Below are 16,327 nucleotides of genomic sequence, written 5' to 3'. Positions count from 1 at the left end.
CCTATATAGTGCCCCTATGGAGACCTGCATGCGCTGGGGACCACTATATGTACAGCCTTCCCCTTTATAACAGGGGACACCTATATAATGGGGGAGAGACCCCTATATAAGGGGGCAATGAGGGCCCTCAGCCAACGGGACCCCCCGTATATAACAGGGGATGAGGTCACCCTGGATATTGGGCGTCCCTTTACAATTGGGGGGGGTGAGGGGCACCTCTAAAATGGGGGGAGCTTGTATTGTGGGAGGGTGAGGACACAAGAGGGACCCCTATAGAACAGGGAATAGGGAGCCCTATATAATGCGGGGATGAGGAGCCCTATACATTGAGGACCCCTTTATAGCAGGGGTATCGGGACCCCCTCATATGGGAGGGGATGGGGACACCCTGTACGGTGGGAACCCCTTAAAATGGGGGGGATGAGGATACCCTCTGTGGGGGGGCTCCTGTATAAGGTGGGACAGGAAACCCCTATATAATGGGTATCCTGAGAACCCCTCTAATAGGGACCCCCATAAAATGGGAGGGTTGAGGACCCCCTGTACCTTGGGGACCCCGTGTCATGGCATCTGAAGGTGACTGGGGCTGGGGGGCATGGCCCTTTGGCAGCTCATGGACACCGGGATCGAGACCGGGAATGCCAGGACAGGGACCTACTCACAGGGTTTCTCTCGAAGGTCGGGCACGAGCCACTACCTCCAACCGTTGGAAGAAACGTGCTGGGAAGGAAGGTCCTCTACCTGCCCGGCTTCTTCACCTACGGTGAGCCAACATCCCTCCCTGCCAGCCCGAGGTCCTGCCCAAAAACGGGGCTGGGAGCCACCAGGCCGACCAAGGTGACCTCCAGCAACGTTCCCACCTCCCCTTGGGGTCATCCCCAGCCTCCAGTGAGACATAAACCGCTACAACTAGTCACAAAACCAGCATTTTACCCACCTGTGGTTGGGGACAAGGAGGTGGTGGCCCCAGCGATGATTTTTCTCTCTGAGCTGCGCTGGAGGGGTGGGGGGATACTCGGTGACCTTGGGGGCTGCTTTCACAGTGGGTTTGTGATGAAGAAGAGCTCACGGTCACAGAACGAATCACAGAATGATACGGGGTTGGAAGGGACCCCTGGAGATCATCTAGTCCAACCAGTCCTGAAAGCCGAGTTGGGCCAATCCCAAAATCAGACAGTGGTAGCCATGGGGTGGGGGTGACCCTGCACAGGAGCAGTATGTGAGCACCTCAAACCTCTCCCAGGACACCCAGGACTGGAAACACTCCGGTGCTGCCCCTTGGAAGATGCATTTTCCAAACAGATTTCCAGCGTTGGGTGGTGGAGATGGGCAGAACCTCCCTGGCTTCGCTTGGGACAGCGGAGGGTGGGGGCAGGAGCAGTGGGTACCCACAAGCACGTGATGGGTCCTATTCCACCCTGTTATATCAGGGAGAAATTGGATTTGTTGGCTTATTTTTTGGCTGGAGACCCAAGGAATCTTGCGTGGGAGAAGGTGAACTGAACCTGGGTTTGCGAGATCGTTATTAACCCCGAGTCTGACCCCTCAGGAGAGGGAAGTGACACCACACAACACGTGGGATCATCCCTCCCTCCCCTCATTCACTCCAAACTGCCTGGTGGCCCTTTTTGGGTGAGCAAAGCTATCGAACAGCCCAAAATACTGGAGCCATCCTTCTGGTTTAGACAAATGTGACAGAATTCTTTGCATCCTGTAGGAATTTTATTTAGGACTGTTAATAAATCACTTACAGCGGGGCTGCAGAGCGGTGTCCGTGCTGTGTTGAGCTCTGGCACGGTTTTGGCTGAACCCTGGAGGTGTTTTGGGGTGTTCTCCACGCGCCAGCAGGTTCCCGACTGACAGCAGCCTGGTGTTTTCTTACCCAGCCAGACACATCGTGGAAGTGGATGGGAAAAGAGGCCTCTTCCGCGGTCTTACTCCTCGCCTCATCTCAAGCACTTTATCAACCATCACCAGGGGGAGCGTGAAGAAGGTAAAGGTCGGCTTCTCTCTCCATAAATCAATTTGCGGGGTCGGCCCGTGCTACTGCAGGGGAGCCAGGGAGCCTGCATCTACCCAGCCACGACTGTGCATGGAGGAATAACGCGCTCTCCATCTCCTAAAAGCTTTGAATAGTCCTCCAGGACAGGAGGAGAATAGTGCCCATATCCCCCAAACTAATTTTCTAAACAATATATATTTAATTTGAACAACCACTTGCCTTTTGTAAGCAGTTTCAGGACCCCTCTGTGCCCTGTTTCGCTTTCCATTCTTCTTTCTCCTCTGTTCCTCCTTGCCCTTTTTTCTTCTCTTCCCATCTAGAGCACAACTGCCTGTGGTTTCCTCCTGTCCTCGGCCGTGGAGGGTTTGTGGGGCAGCATCTCCCTCGGTTTTGACCATGTGCTTCTTCTCTCCCTGCTCAGGCCTTTCCACTGGAAGACATGGAGCACGTTTCTAACAAGGATGATGTGAAGACCTCCCTGAGGAAAGTGGTGAAAGAGGTGAGAAGTGGATATTGTGTGTTAACAGAAAGATCATTTTGGGGATGTGCCTGGAGAGCAAAGGAAGCTTCAGCTGTGGGCTGGGGGTGAAATTACTCGGAGACAAACTCTGGGTGAAAAGGTTGTGGCATTTAGTAGCTACTCTGTGCCCAGCTATGAAATATTTCATTTATCCTGAACAACAGATTTCAAAAGAAGAACCTGAAATGGGTTTTACTCCACGAAGGGAAAGGGCCTGACCTGTGCAGGTGGGGCAACGTAGATTTTCATACAGGTCTGTTTTTTTCTCCCCTTCCCAGACCTCTCACGAGATGATGATGCAGTGTGTGTCCCGGGTTGTCTCACATCCTCTGCACGGTGAGTCCTGTCCTCTCCAGACTGAGGAGCCCTGCTCTGGCCAGGGATCACCCCAAAACCCCAGTCACTCCATGTGCATCTGTCATAAATGGCCTCGTGTGGAACCACAGAACAGATGCAGGTCTCGAGTGGTCACCTGGGTTGGCTTTGAGGGACTAACCCAGCTGAGTGGTGAGGTGCTCTCTTCCCATTCATCCCAGAGCTTGTCCTAGAGATCCCGTTGGGGTTAGGGCCAGAAATCCTTCCTGTCACTGACAGACTAGGGAAAAGCTCCGGTTTCTAATGAGGCTGGCGGTGCTGAGGACCACCGAGAGGAGCTGGAGGTGATGCAAGGTGAGGGGAGGGAGGGCAGAAGGGTCAGGCCTTGTTTTCCTTCACCCAAGCTGGATTCCTGCAACCCAAACTGGATTTATTGCTTCACCAGCCCTGTGTTTCTTTCCTCCCAGTGATCTCTATGCGCTGCATGGTCCAGTTCGTGGGCCGGGAAGTCAAATACAGGTGAGGGGCTGCAGCTCGGAAGGGTTTGGGCACAGAAAAGCACGAGTCTGAGAGTCAGTGGTGCCCCATGGAGTGAGGGATATGGCAACCAGGTGGTTTGGGAGACCGAAAAGTGAATCTGAGCCATGGTTAGAGGGTGGACAAGTTGGGGGTGAAAGGGTGTGGGGAGAGATGGGCTCTGTCCCTGGTGTCCCTCTGTCCTGCCGTGTGCCCATGGGGATTTTGGTGGCTGTAATGCACCTTCCTGGTCACACAACGAGACTCCTGCCTTTTTGCTTTAGGTGTTAATGGAAAGGGAGGTCATCAGGAGGCAGAGTAGGTGACAGGTGAGGGGCTGCAGCTCGGAAGGGTTTGGGCACAGAAAAGCACGAGTCTGAGAGTCAGTGGTGCCCCATGGAGTGAGGGATATGGCAACCAGGTGGTTTGGGAGACCGAAAAGTGAATCTGAGCCATGGTTAGAGGGTGGACAAGTTGGGGGTGAAAGGGTGTGGGGAGAGATGGGCTCTGTCCCTGGTGTCCCTCTGTCCTGCCGTGTGCCCATGGGGATTTTGGTGGCTGTAATGCACCTTCCTGGTCACACAGCGAGACTCCTGCCTTTTTGCTTGAGGTGTTAATGGAAAGGGAGGTCAGCAGGAGGCAGAGTAGGTGATAGAGAATCACATGGGGTTGGAAGGGACCTCTGGAGATCATCCAGTCCAACCCCCTGCCAAAGCAGGTCCACCCAGAGCAGGTTGCACAGGAACTCTCAAGTTCCTCTCAACCTCAAGACCCACTCCAGGTGGGTCTTGAATGTCTCCAGAGAAGGAGACTCCACCACCTCCCGTGGCAGTTCCAGGGCTCTGCCATGCTCAAAGTAAAGATGTTCCTCCTCATGTTTAGATGGAAGTTCTTATATTCAAGTTTGTACCCATTTCCTCTTGTCCTGTGCCTGGGGATGTACCCATTTCCTCTTGTCCTGTCCCTGGGGAACCACTGAGAAAAGACCGGCCCCATCCTTTTGACACCCACCCTTTAAGTATTTATAGGTGTTGATCAGATCCCCCCTCAGCCATATGAAGTGCTGGTGCAACCCTTGAAGTATTTATAGGTGGTGATCAGACCCCCCCTCAGCCATACGAAGTGCTGGTGCTGCCCTGCTTGTCTGCAAGACAATTTTCCAAGCCTTTTTCAGCAATACCTGTCTCTGTGCAGGACAAACCTACACACGCAGTCACCTGAAAGCATGCCCGACACGATTGCAGCTACTCCACGACTGCCAGCGTGAGCTCCCAGAGGCAGGACGGGGCTCTCGGGTTCAGAATCAGCCTAATTAAAGCAAATTACGTGCTGTAATTGCAGCACATGTATCTACTCACCCAAAGCCAAGCAGAGCTCTTCGAGCTCTGGCATTTAAACAGCTGTCAGCAGGTTGAGTGTTGTCCCAGGAGTTACTGCAGACTGGCAGAATGGAGGGATGACCCTTCTTGAGGAGTTGAGAAGGAGCAGATTGGAGCTGCCCTCTGCATTGGTGGCTTTGAGGGACACACTGTGGTCTGCAGAGTGTGCAGGAAGCTGTTCAGGACAGAGAGAGCAACCCCTGCACCTTCACAGCTCTTCTCCTTTCTTGGCAGCGGTGTCTTCAGCGCCATCGGCAGGATCTTCAAGGAAGAAGGGATCCTGGGATTCTTTGTGTACGTGAGTTGTTGTTTAAATGCTTTCTCCTGTAGCCCAAAGGTGCCTGGCTCTCCTGGCCCCCCATCTGAAACCTTGTCCAACTGCAGGACCCTCCCATCCCTCCCAGAGGAGCCTTTGATAGGCTCCAGTTTGACCATTAAGTTTGCCCCAGATCTTATCTTCAATCAAACCTTCAGAGCCCAGAGAAAACTCTATTTTTTTTTTTTGTTGTTCTTACCTTTCTTTTTCCCCCCTGGTGGTGCTTTGTGTTTCACTCAAGGGCCGTTTAAAGCGTTTGTTTGTGCAACGGGCACCAAGATCAAGTGCAACAATGAGACCCCCTTGTTGAAATAAAATCCAGGACCCGGATAAGAAGCACGTTCCTCTGAAGAGCACCCTGGGTGCTCCTAACGAGCGGGTGGTTGGTGCTGGGGGCAGGTTTGCCTCTGCTGTGGGACCACGGTGCTGCTGGGCTCAGCAACGTCGCTGCCTGGACCAGAAAGAGCTGAAAAGTTCTTCCAGCCTTTTATGGAGCCTGGTGAATTGATGGCGTCGCTCAAGTGGAAGTCTAGCGGACACTTTTTTTTTTGCTTGAACCTTTAATTAACACTTCTTGCCTTTTTTTTTTTTTTTTTTCACATCTGTATAAAAGCAGAACCACCTGCTGCCTCCGCTCCCGGTGGGAAGATAACACGCTTTATTATGTTAATAACAGTAAAGGCAGCTCCGAAATTTCAGGAGGGGCTTTCAGGCCTGATGCCTTTGGCTCCTGCAGTCACAAAATTTGGGCTTCCAGATGGAACATGAAGGCAGCAGGAAGAATGAGCAATCACAGGGGGTCTCACCGTGTCCTTCCCCAAGAGAGAAGGGCCAGGTGTCTGCAGAGACCCCAGTCGAGTGTTGCTGCATCTTCCTTTTGCAGCCCACGGCTTCTCTGGGGAGGGTTTGGGGTGCAGCCCCAAATCTCCTCTGTTAGATACAGGTTCCTTGGGGATGATCCCCCTGGGCACGGCTGGAGCAGGCTGCTCAGCAATCCTCCCTCTCCTCCGCCTCCTGAGGAAATAAGGTGAAAAGAGCCGCCGCATTCCCTTCCTCCACATAAAATAAACACTGTTGGTAGCCTAATTAAACTTAATAGTTCACAGGAAAGGCTTTAACACAACCCAAAATGTCTCAGGAGGGCTCTGAAGTTATATGTGCTCTACAGCCCCGTGAGGAAATCTCACCAGGACCAAACCACTGTGTTTCTGCTCACAGCCCTCCTAAGGCAACCCAGACACCTCCGTGCCCTTAAAATCACCGCGGTGCTCTCATCTCTCACGGCCTTAAAACCTCGACACAGCACTAATGGTGGCACCCACTCTCTCTGGATGTGTGCCTCTAGAGATAAAGACTTTCCAGGGGATGGATTTATCTTGCTTCCCCTCATATCTGCAGCGCTCTCCTGCCGGCCAGCAGGCCAGAGAGATGTTCCTGGGGCTCCAAGACACTCGTGTCACATCGAGGATGGCTTGTCCCAGCCCTGCCTGGCTCTGAGGTTTCTCCTGCTGGGTACCATCACCGTAATCACAGGCTTCACCATGTGCCTGCTACTGGTTCAGCTTTTGATCACTTGTCATCTTTTAAATCCAGATCTCCTTGAACATCTCACCGGGCACAAGAGCTGTACCACAAATGAGTTTGGGTTTTTTAGTCTCTTTCTGCATCTCTCTCAGACCTCTGGTCTCCAATCATCCTGTAAACTCAGGTCCAGCATCTGTTGTTACTTTGATGATGGAGGGGAGCAAGGGATGGGATCCTTATTGCAAATGGAGCAAACGATCTGATTCTCTATCAACAGATGGGTGAGGGTTTACTCACGCGGCTGCTGTGATTTCTGTTTCCTGGTCTTTATTAAGCCCTTGTTCTATCTGCAGCAGCTCAGGAGGCTGCTTCAGACTTGACTTTGAGGTAGAGAAAGGATTTTTAACAAAGGCTAAATGCTAAACGCAAAGCAGACCATCTCTTTGGGACCAGAGAGCTTTGATTCCTTTGTCCTGTCCGTCGCTCTCATGTGTCACATCTTTTAAAGCCAGTGGATCTTCTATTGGAGGCTTCTGCTGTGCCCAGCCCCTGAGACCTCGGCTGCTTCTCCAGAGCTGCCAGGGCCCTGGCAATGCATGGGTTGTCTCCAAAAAGCATAAACCCTAACACCAAGGAAGCAAAATGGGCTGGATCAGAGCGCGCAGTCCCAGTTGCTGTTCTGCTGCTGCAGCGACCACAGCAGGAGAGAAAACCGGTCCCTGCTCCGAGGAGGCAGCATTGGTTTTTTGGGGAGAAACCAATGACTCGGATGAGTGTGCTTGGAGGTGGCTCTTTCCAGCACCGCAGACACTCCTGTGCCTCTCAACAGGCTCGTTTTCAGAACTGTCTGGATCCTTTTGCAGCGGAATTCTGCACATCCAAAGCAAGAGGCCCTGGGCTTGCCCCCTGTGCTGGTCCAGCAGATGCTGCAGGAGCTCTGGCAAACTGAAGAAACCCTCCAAAACGCTTTTCCAATGTTTTAGTGCCATTAGCTGTGGAAGCTGAGGGTGTTCGTGCTGCTAGGAGCTCCAGCCCACATGTTGATGAGAGCCATAAACCAAAGCAGCACATTGCCTCGTGTCCCCATGCTCTTGGGTGGCAGCAGAGACAGGGAAAATCAGGGGCTGGAGCTCTGCCTCCAGATAATCCCACTTTGCAGCAGAGCAGGTTTTGTGGGAACAACCCCCCTCATTTTCATTTCTAAAAGGAGGGAGATTCCACAGAGAGATGAGCTTCTCATCCCGGGTCCTGAAGAGCATCTGCAAAATGAGTTTAACAGAAATCAGCTTCATCCCTGCCTTGCCTGGGTTTCAGAGCAGGAGTTGGGCCAACGGGGGGTTTTGGGGCAGAACAAGGGGACTTGGGTGCCCACACGGCAGATCCCGAACTTTCTGCTCCAGAGCATCCCCTGGCAGCACACGTAGGACCATGTTTGAAGGCCTTCCCTGAAATTTCCCCTGTTCCCATCAATTCTTCCCAAAGCAAAGATGCACTTTGGGGGAAGGAGGTTCCTCTGCGCTGGTGGAGGGAGGGCTGGGCACCTTGGAAGGTGGCACTTGGGACCCTTCTGCACCTCACGTCCCTCTTTTTGCTGTTGCAGCGGTTTGGTCCCTCACATCCTGGGAGATGTCATCTTCCTCTGGTGCTGCAACCTCTTGGCTCACTTCATCAACACCTACGCGGTGGACGACAACGTGAGTGGGAGCCCTTGATGGAGGGTTTGGGGGGCACCTGCAGTTGGAAGGAGTTGATGGGAGATTAATGGCTAATTTAATACAAACAGACACTGGGCTTTGGATAAAACACTGTAAAAGTGCTAACGATGCAGTGTCTGCTCAGGGCTGTGTTTCAGCTCCAGTTCAGAGGATGAGGTTTGATAGAAAACGTCTTCTCTGGTTCTCAGCTAGGATGTGGCGTGGTCACCACTGCTTTCTGCCTCCTTCCCCTGCCCCACACCCATCACCTCGGGCTCGGAGGGGTGTCAGGCAGTGACAGTGACAGCCCGGTGTCCACCTCCTCCTCAATCCCTTTGGTTTCTCTTTCCAGTTCAGCCAGGCATCGGTGATCCGGAGCTACACGAAATTCGTGATGGGGGTACGTAGGCAGCTGCCATGTCCTTTCTTCTCTTCCTGCTGCTGGGGGGGGTGACAGCTCACAGTCTGGGGACAAAGGCTGGTCCCTACTTTGTCTCCAAAGATGAGGATAACTTTGTCAACATGCAAAAGCTGGCACTAGCCTTTTTTTTTTTTTTTTGACATGATGAACGTTAGAGAGGCTACTGTTTTTCTGTTCTTTCAGATCGCTGTGAGCATGCTGACGTACCCCTTCCTTCTGGTGGGAGATCTCATGGCAGTGAACAACTGTGGGTATGTCCCTCACACTGAGATCTGAGGCTTCCCCTATCCTTTCTTCCAGCCCCTCGTTCTCTGAATCCTCTGCTAACGATCGTAAAGCTTTCATACCCAACCCGTAAACTAGACGGCACCTCGCAGGGTTGGCTCGTTTCCTGTCCCAGGCTGCTTAGAATTTGACATCAGAGGGCACAGACAAGAGCAGCATAAAAGCTTCAGGTGGGGAGAAATAGGGAGAGCCGCCGTGGCGTGGTCTGATCTGAAAGAGACCGGAGGCAGAAGGGATCAAAGGGAGGGAAAGCAAAGCTCTTAATGGGTGGAGGCAGGAGCAGGACCAAGCTGGCTTTTGATTGCTGCAAGAAGCCCTCTGCGTTTGTGCCTGTGGCAAGGGGACTGGATCCAAGAGGGTGTAATGTCTTGATTTCTGCTGGCTCTCGGAGGTGTGGATACAGCGTCGAGTCCTGGGCTCGGTGTATCCAGGTAACGCTCCGTGTTTGTACACTCCAGAGGTAATTAAATTACACGATCTGTTGCATTGTAAATAACGGAGCCGGTCATTTGGCCTTCAGCCCAGGGCCGACGCTGTTTCTGTGTCCTCCCTTACACTTCTGGCTGCTCTTGTGTTACCTCTGGATAACGTGACACCTCTACGGACCCTTCTCAGCTCTCTCTCATTCCTGCAGGTTGCACGCCGGCCTCCCTCCCTATGCTCCCGCCTTTACGTCCTGGATCCATTGCTGGAGGTATCTCAGTGCTCAGGTGAGGGGAGCAGGGCACACGTGGAGCTTTGGGCTCCATCTCCTCCTGCCCCAGGTCTCCAGCGCTGCCCAGGGAGTGCCTGTCCCACATCCTTGATGTTCTCTATAACCCATTCCCATCCCTCCAGTTTGGCACTGGTTCCAGGCACGGCAGTACTGGTCTGCCCCTTACATGGCCCCAGGATTGTGTGCAGGTCTGGAGCCCTCAATATAAGAAGGACATGGCCCTGATGGAGAGGGTCCAGAGGAGGGCCACGAGGATGATCAGGGGGATGGAGCACCTCTGCTACGAGGACAGGCTGAGGGAGCTGGGGTTGTTCAGCCTGGAGAAGAGGAGGCTCCGGGGAGACCTAATAGCAGCCTTCCAGTCCCTGAAGGGAGCCTACAGGAAGGCTGGGGAGAGCCTGTTTAGAAAGGCCTGTAGTGACAGGACGAGGGGCAATGGCTTCAAGCTGGAGGGGAACAGATTGAGACTGGAGATGAGGAGAGAGTTCTTCACTGTGAGGGTGGTGGAGCACTGGAACAGGTTGCCCAGGGAGGTGGTTGAGGCCCCTTCCCTGGAGATATTCAAGGAGAGGCTCGACGAGGCCCTGGGCAACCTGGTCTAGTTGGGGGGGTCCCTGCTGACTGCGGGGGGGGCGGACTAGATGGCCTTTGGAGGTCCCTTCCAGCCTGGGCAATTCTATGATAAGATTGCAGCCTGTGAGCTTTCAGCAAACACATGGCTCGCAGCGAAGCGCGATGGCTCTGCCCTTCTCCATCAGCCACCCTAGGGGGAAGATGCCCACCCCCAGCACCCACAGGGCTGACACCCCCATATCTCCCCGAGGGTGCCTGGGTCTCGCAGCCCCTGGGGTGGGCCTGGGTCAGTCCCTGCTGTGATTCCCAGGCCGGGTCTCAGCCCTGACCTTCTGCTCTCTCCTCCGCAGGGGCAGCTCTTCCGCGGCTCCAGCCTGCTCTTCCGCAGAGCGCCCGCCGCCTGCTTCCCCATCGACTGACCCCCGGCTCGCAGGGAGAGGTGATGGATGTGGGCTCCTCAAGAAACCCTAAGCTTGTTTCGATATACATCTATTTTTTTTTTTTCCCCTTTTTGATCCGAAGTCCGTGGTGCCAGAAGGAGACACCTCCTCTCCAACAAGGCCAGCAACAAGTTGGCTCCAGGAGATCTGGCTTCAGGCCCCAGCTGGACCAAAGCCCCATCCTCATGGCTGTCTGGACTGGGATGTGCAGCAGGGAGAGCAGAAGGGAGTTGTCTCTTTGGTCCGGGCTGTAGCTCTGGAGTCACCGGGGAAGTTTGGGCAAGCAGAAAATGCCCAGGTACTAAACAAGCCAGCCCTGAGACGCAGGGACAAAAGACTGCTTCGTTCTGCCCGAGCTGAGAAGCGGCAGGAGATTGAGGTTGTTTTTCTGGGAAGGCTCCAGCAGCTCTGGCCTCATCTCTTCTGGAGAGGGCAGGTACCTCATCCCGGGTGAGATCAATCCCGTGACCCATATTTAAGGTTTTGAGGGTACTTGAACACTAGGGAGGGAGCACAGCACCTCCCCCGGGCCTGAAGAAGGAAATTACAGTATCTACACAGAAAAAGGAAACGGTCTCACTACAGAACACAGCACGGTCCCTAAGAGACGGGGATGGCTCGGCTGCGGGGCGGCGCTGGGACTCGGACGTGGAGAGAGCACTCAGGGAGGGACGTGCACTGCAGATGGGAAGGATTTTTGCTGCAGGATGGGCTGGGTTTAGGATCCACCCGACAGAGCTGCCGGGTGTCACCCAGGCGGGCCGCCTGTACCTGGTCCTCAGAAGACAGGTCCTGGGTTGGACCAGCCGGGCCACATCTCCTGGGCATCTCCTGGCTGTGGGATGACAAGGTCTGGTCTTTGCTGATGGACACAGAGCTGTATCCTGCGGTGCTGCTGCATGGCAGCGTCCTGCTGAGAGCTACACACAGAAGGGGTCGGTTGCAGGAGGAGCGTTTGGTCCGTTCCTGTCTGGAGTAAAGGAATAAACCTCGAGGTGGCCGAAAGCATGCGAGGCCTTGGGTTCAGGAGCTCCTCAGGCACAGGGGAGCACGGCTGGCCCTTGTGCAGCAGAGCTCACCGGTGGCAGCAGGGCAGGATTTCTCCTCAGTTCACCAAAATAATAGGTTTTTTGCACCAGTCTGTGCTGCCGTGGCAGGCAGGCAGATTCCCCACACTTCGGTTCCCCCACGAAGCAGTCTTTTGCACAGAGATGTTGCTGCACTCCCTGGGAAGAGGGTTTTTGGGGTCCTCGAGCAGGTTCCCGTGTGCTGCAGCAGCAGCCGTTGGGGTCACGTCCCATCCTGGTCCTCTGGGGGCCTTGACCCACCATCGCACAGGGGTTTTCCTCCCTCGGATGGGTTTGATCCTCCCAGCCAGGGCTTCGGGACTCCGCTGGTACACGCTGGGACCGGTGGTGCCCACCCAGCTCCCTTCGGTGTCGTGACGTTGCTCCTGTCTGTCCTCCCTTTCCTCCCGTACAGTTGATGTGATGGTAACAGAAGTTAAATAATGCATGGCCCTGTTCCCTAACACCAGAGATTATTTCAAAGAGGATTTAACAGTGCTCCAAAATACAGCTATAAAACAACAACTCTTGGCTGTTTCTTTTGTTAAAAAGTGTTAATTTTTATTTTTTTTTTTTTTGCATCATGGGCTGCCTCGCTCAGGGAAAGTTTCACTTTAAGACAGGCATTTCCCTTGGTTTCCTCCCCAAAGCCAGGGCTAAACCAGCTGCTGCAAACTCCGGTTCCCTCCAGTCTCCCTCAGCTCTGTAGAAGGTCAATGGGTTTAGGCTGAGCCAACTGGGAGCACCTGGAGCTGGGGAGGAGGCAGCCGTGGGCTTGGCTGCTTGAAACGACACACATGGAAATAGGTATTTGGAGTTAAAATTGACCTGAGCAATTCTGGAAGAGATGATGGAGACCCTTTGGTGCTGTTGGACCGGTTCAGCTGCTCCATCCTCCCCTGTCCAGCTCACAGGGTCCATCCATCCTTCCCCACCGGCCCCACTTTTATCCCATTATCTGGTTTCTTGCCTCCCCGACACCAGGTACTGCATCTCCCAGATCACGTAACACCCTCTCAGAAACGTACACTTTTACCCTCAAAATTAAGGCCACCTTGTGCTGGTCACAGCCTGTGAACCCCCCCCCGCACAGCCTGGCTGCAGCCCCTGCAAGGAAAAGTGCCGTTTCCTTGAAGGAATTTACCTAAATCTGCCCCAGAGCAGGCAACCTGCCCGCAATTTCTACCAGCTCACCGGGACCCACCAGCTTTGCTGGAAACACAACGCCCAGAGCATAATTTTTGATCAATTTAAATGAAAACCAGGTTTCAAGGGGCTGCCTTACCTTGAAGCAGGGGCTGCTGTTCACAGGATAATTAAATATTTCCTTACTCCCACCCAGTCCTGACCCTTGTTCTCATCTGGTGCTTCATTTGATGTGTCCTACCACGGGGACAGCATCTACACCAGCAACAGGCAAGGAGAGAATTCTAGCTGGGCAACCCCCTCCCTTAATTGCTGCCCGGTTCGTTAGTGGGTGCTCAGCCCCACAGCTGGTGCTGGTTTCATGCAGCTGATGGGGGGATTTGGGGTCAAACCTGAGGTTGGGAGAACAAATGAATGGGTGGAGGAGGAGGTTTGGTCCCCAGGATGGAGATTTCTTCCCCCCCTCCACCGCAGCACTCCCCAGTCTGCCCAGGAAACAAACCTGAGTTTAAATATTGACTTTCCAGCACAAAACCAGTAGGGGCGGAGGTCGCTGCCGTGCGGTGCCCGCGCCGTTTATCAGCCCTCGGTGGAAAAACAGAGATTGCTGGGACTTTGGCCTCGTCTGCTCCCGGCTGCCGGGGGGAGAAGGGAGGCAGCGACCGCAGCCGGGAGAGGGAAACTCAGGTCAAGGCTGCCCTGACTCTCCCCGGGGTCTGGGTGCTTGGGGCTGGGCAGGGTTTGGGGAGCAACGAGGTTCTGGGGAACCCCTTGTGCCTGGGGAAAGCGCAGCTGAGCTCGGGTTCCATCACATCGTCCTTCCCTTTCCCCCTGCTACAGACCCTGTGGTTAAAACGAAGCCCCTACTACTGGTGGAGCTGGGAGGGAAGAGCTCTCCCCATGGCTGCCCGGTGGCCGTCACCCTGGTGTCTGGGCAGGGGAAGGCCGGGGGCTGCCTGTCCCCCCTCTCGCCAGCCCCGGAGTGATGGAGGGGCCCCGTCCTGCGGCGGCGGGCGAGGAAGTGCCCCTGCGGCCCGGCGGCCCTCGATAAGGCTGTTTGCGCTGTTCTCCCTCAGCGCTGAGCTCCACGTAGGCAAATAATTCTTTTAAAATATTTTAAAAAATCAAAAATAAACGGAGGAGATCTTGCCGCCAGCCAGGTGGGACTGGCTGGTGCCGGGAAATGCTCCCGGTGAGGACTTGGACCGGACCCAGGCGCCGGTGGCCCTGGACCTGTCCCCTGTCTCCGCACAGCCCGGTTCCCTGGGATGGTCTTCACCCAAAGTGGGGGGTTACGGAGGATTTGGGGGAAGGGATTCACCTCTCCCCCTGGACAAGGGAAATCCTGGCTGGAATCAAGGAGAAAAGGCCGCAAAGGGCACGGCGGGGATGCTGGGAGCGGTGGCCTGACCTGCCACGCTGGCGGCTCCGCTCCGGCTCGTAAGAGCAGGAGAAGAGCTGCTCTCCATGCTCCCCTTTGCCTGCCGTGGGCCTTTTTGGGGACAGAACTCCCCTCAAACTCCCCCAAACTGAGCTGCCCTGTCCCCTCCCGGGATGGCAGTGCTCTCAGGGGGAAGCCGGTGGCGTTTTATCCCACCTCGAGGAGACCCTGGACCTGGGGGACAGAGGTGACAGCACAGCCTGGCCAGGGTCGGCCGAGACGTTTCCCCCGGCGCTCACACGATGCCGGACCCCCCCATCCCCGGGGGGGAGAAGCAGGAACCCGGGAAGGGGGGGGTGGAAAAGCCTCCTTGGCTTTCCTTTTGGCTTGTGACCCCACGGCCGGGCCGGCGCGGCGAGGGGCCGCGTCGCTGCTGCGGCAGCCGTTGGTCGAGGCGGCCTTCCTTTGGTGAAAAAAAAAAAAAGCACCGAGCAAACAACACCCAACAAAGGTGTTAATTCTGTAATCCGGAGGAGTGGAGTTTCTCCCTTAAAAGCCGCCTGCGCGGCGCGGCTCCTGTCAGGCTGCCAGAGGAGGCCGGAGCAGCGTCACACGCCGCAAAGTTTTACAAGGCGAGCGGAGGCGTCTGGGGAGAGGGACGGGAGAGGGGACAGACGCACGCCCTCGGACACGGAGAAACCTCCTCCAGCTCCCATCCATCCCAACTTTGATTATTTTAATTGTGTTTTGTTTTTTTTTCTCCCCTTTTTTTTTTTCCAAATGTTTTTCTTTTTGGAAGAACAAAGACTTTGGGGTGGGTTGGCGCGTTTGTTTTTCTGGGGTTGGCGTTGGGGGGAAGGAGAGGGGGGGGAACCCCAGTGGCTCAAAGGGTGAGAAAGAAAGTCCTAAATTTCCCCGGCCGAGTTGCCGAGTCCGGGCAAAACTTGAAGGAGGAAAAGACGGAGAGCGGGGAGAAAAGGCGGGAGACGGCGTGGGGGGGGGGGAAATAATTAAAAAATAAAATATGATGACGTCACTTGGAGCTGGGGTGCCTTCCCCGCTGCCTGTCAGATGCGCCTGAAAAGAACAGGGCAATAAAACAACAGCCGCCTCTGTCTCCCTCGTTAAACACGGCACTAATTGGATGTTAATTTCTCCTTGCTCTTCTTGCTGCTCGATTGTGAGGGCTCTGCCGGGCTTCTCCCTCTCTCTCTCTCTCTCTCTCGCTTTTCTTTCTTTCCTGTTGCAACGCTCTTGGCAGCTCCGAGGGACTCCGGACTCTGCCTTCCCCTCCCGCTCGTGGACTGGAATAATTCAGGAGCCGGGAGTATTAAAAAAAAAAATAAAATAGAAAGAGGAGGCGCGGGGGGCGACCGGTTCAGAAACGGGGCGGGCGCGATGGGTGTCGAGGGCTCTGCTAATCTCCCCGTTTTCCCTGCATTGTCCTGTCGACTCCCAGCTATTCTCTTCCCATTTAGATTTCTCTTTCCCCCCCTCCTCTCCTTTTTCGCTTCGCGTTGGGTTTGGGCTGGTGGGCGAAAACATACGTTCCCCCCAAAAAAAGGGAAAGAGAAGCAGAGGAGAAGAAAAGAAAAAAGGCCAAAAAAAAAAAGGGAAAAAAGGGAAAAAAGGCCAAAAAAAGGGGGGGAAAAAGGGGAAAAAAAGAGAAAAAAGGCCAAAAAAAAGGGAAAAAAAAAAAAAAGCATGGTTCAATGACGACAAACCCCCAAACCTCCTCCCAGCTCCCCCCGTCTCGCCGCGCCGCCTAACCCCTGCGTGGAAACAGGCGTTTTAGGGAGCCGGAGCAGGAAGTTGTTGTTCTGTGTCTTGCCCAGGTCATCCTCGCGGGGTACGTGGGGCAGAGCGGGGGGCTCGGCGGGCACCCACCAGCCGTGGGCCACAACCCCCCCCCTTCCCCAACCCTTTGCCCCCCATTGGGCCACCCGGGGGGTTGGAGAGGGGCGGAAAAGAGGTGGTGTGGGGGGGATGTTTTTGTTATTATGGGGGGGGGACGGGGACGGGGAGAAGGGGCC

General features: G+C 54.8%; 1 protein-coding gene across 1 annotated transcript; it reads left to right on the top strand.

Moving 5' to 3' along the window:
• The first annotated feature begins 117 nt into the window (after window positions 1-117).
• MTCH1 (mitochondrial carrier 1) lies at window positions 118-10,815 on the top strand. The gene is made up of 12 exons (XM_014948437.1): window positions 118-205; window positions 611-763; window positions 1,887-1,993; window positions 2,424-2,501; window positions 2,801-2,858; window positions 3,305-3,356; window positions 4,967-5,026; window positions 8,173-8,266; window positions 8,619-8,666; window positions 8,871-8,938; window positions 9,607-9,682; window positions 10,611-10,815. Exons 1-12 carry the CDS (start codon window positions 118-120, stop codon window positions 10,677-10,679), a joined length of 951 nt encoding a protein of 316 aa, XP_014803923.1. The 3' UTR covers window positions 10,680-10,815.
• Window positions 10,816-16,327: the final 5,512 nt, after the last annotated feature.

Source organism: Calidris pugnax, unplaced genomic scaffold (genome assembly GCF_001431845.1).
Source record: "Calidris pugnax isolate Ruff unplaced genomic scaffold, ASM143184v1 scaffold91, whole genome shotgun sequence".
NCBI lineage: Eukaryota > Metazoa > Chordata > Aves > Charadriiformes > Scolopacidae > Calidris > Calidris pugnax.
Note: the sequence above shows the minus strand (reverse complement) of the source record. Positions and strands in the feature narration are given on the sequence as shown.

Excerpts from the sequence above, each read along its gene's own strand:
- MTCH1 (XM_014948437.1), top strand. The coding sequence starts at position 118 with ATGAGGGCCCTCAGCCAACGGGACCCCCCGTATATAACAGGGGATGAG. Across the intron at positions 8,667-8,870 it reads ACACGAAATTCGTGATGGGG|ATCGCTGTGAGCATGCTGAC; the intron begins GTACGTAGGCAG and ends CTGTTCTTTCAG. Across the intron at positions 9,683-10,610 it reads GGAGGTATCTCAGTGCTCAG|GGGCAGCTCTTCCGCGGCTC; the intron begins GTGAGGGGAGCA and ends TCTCCTCCGCAG.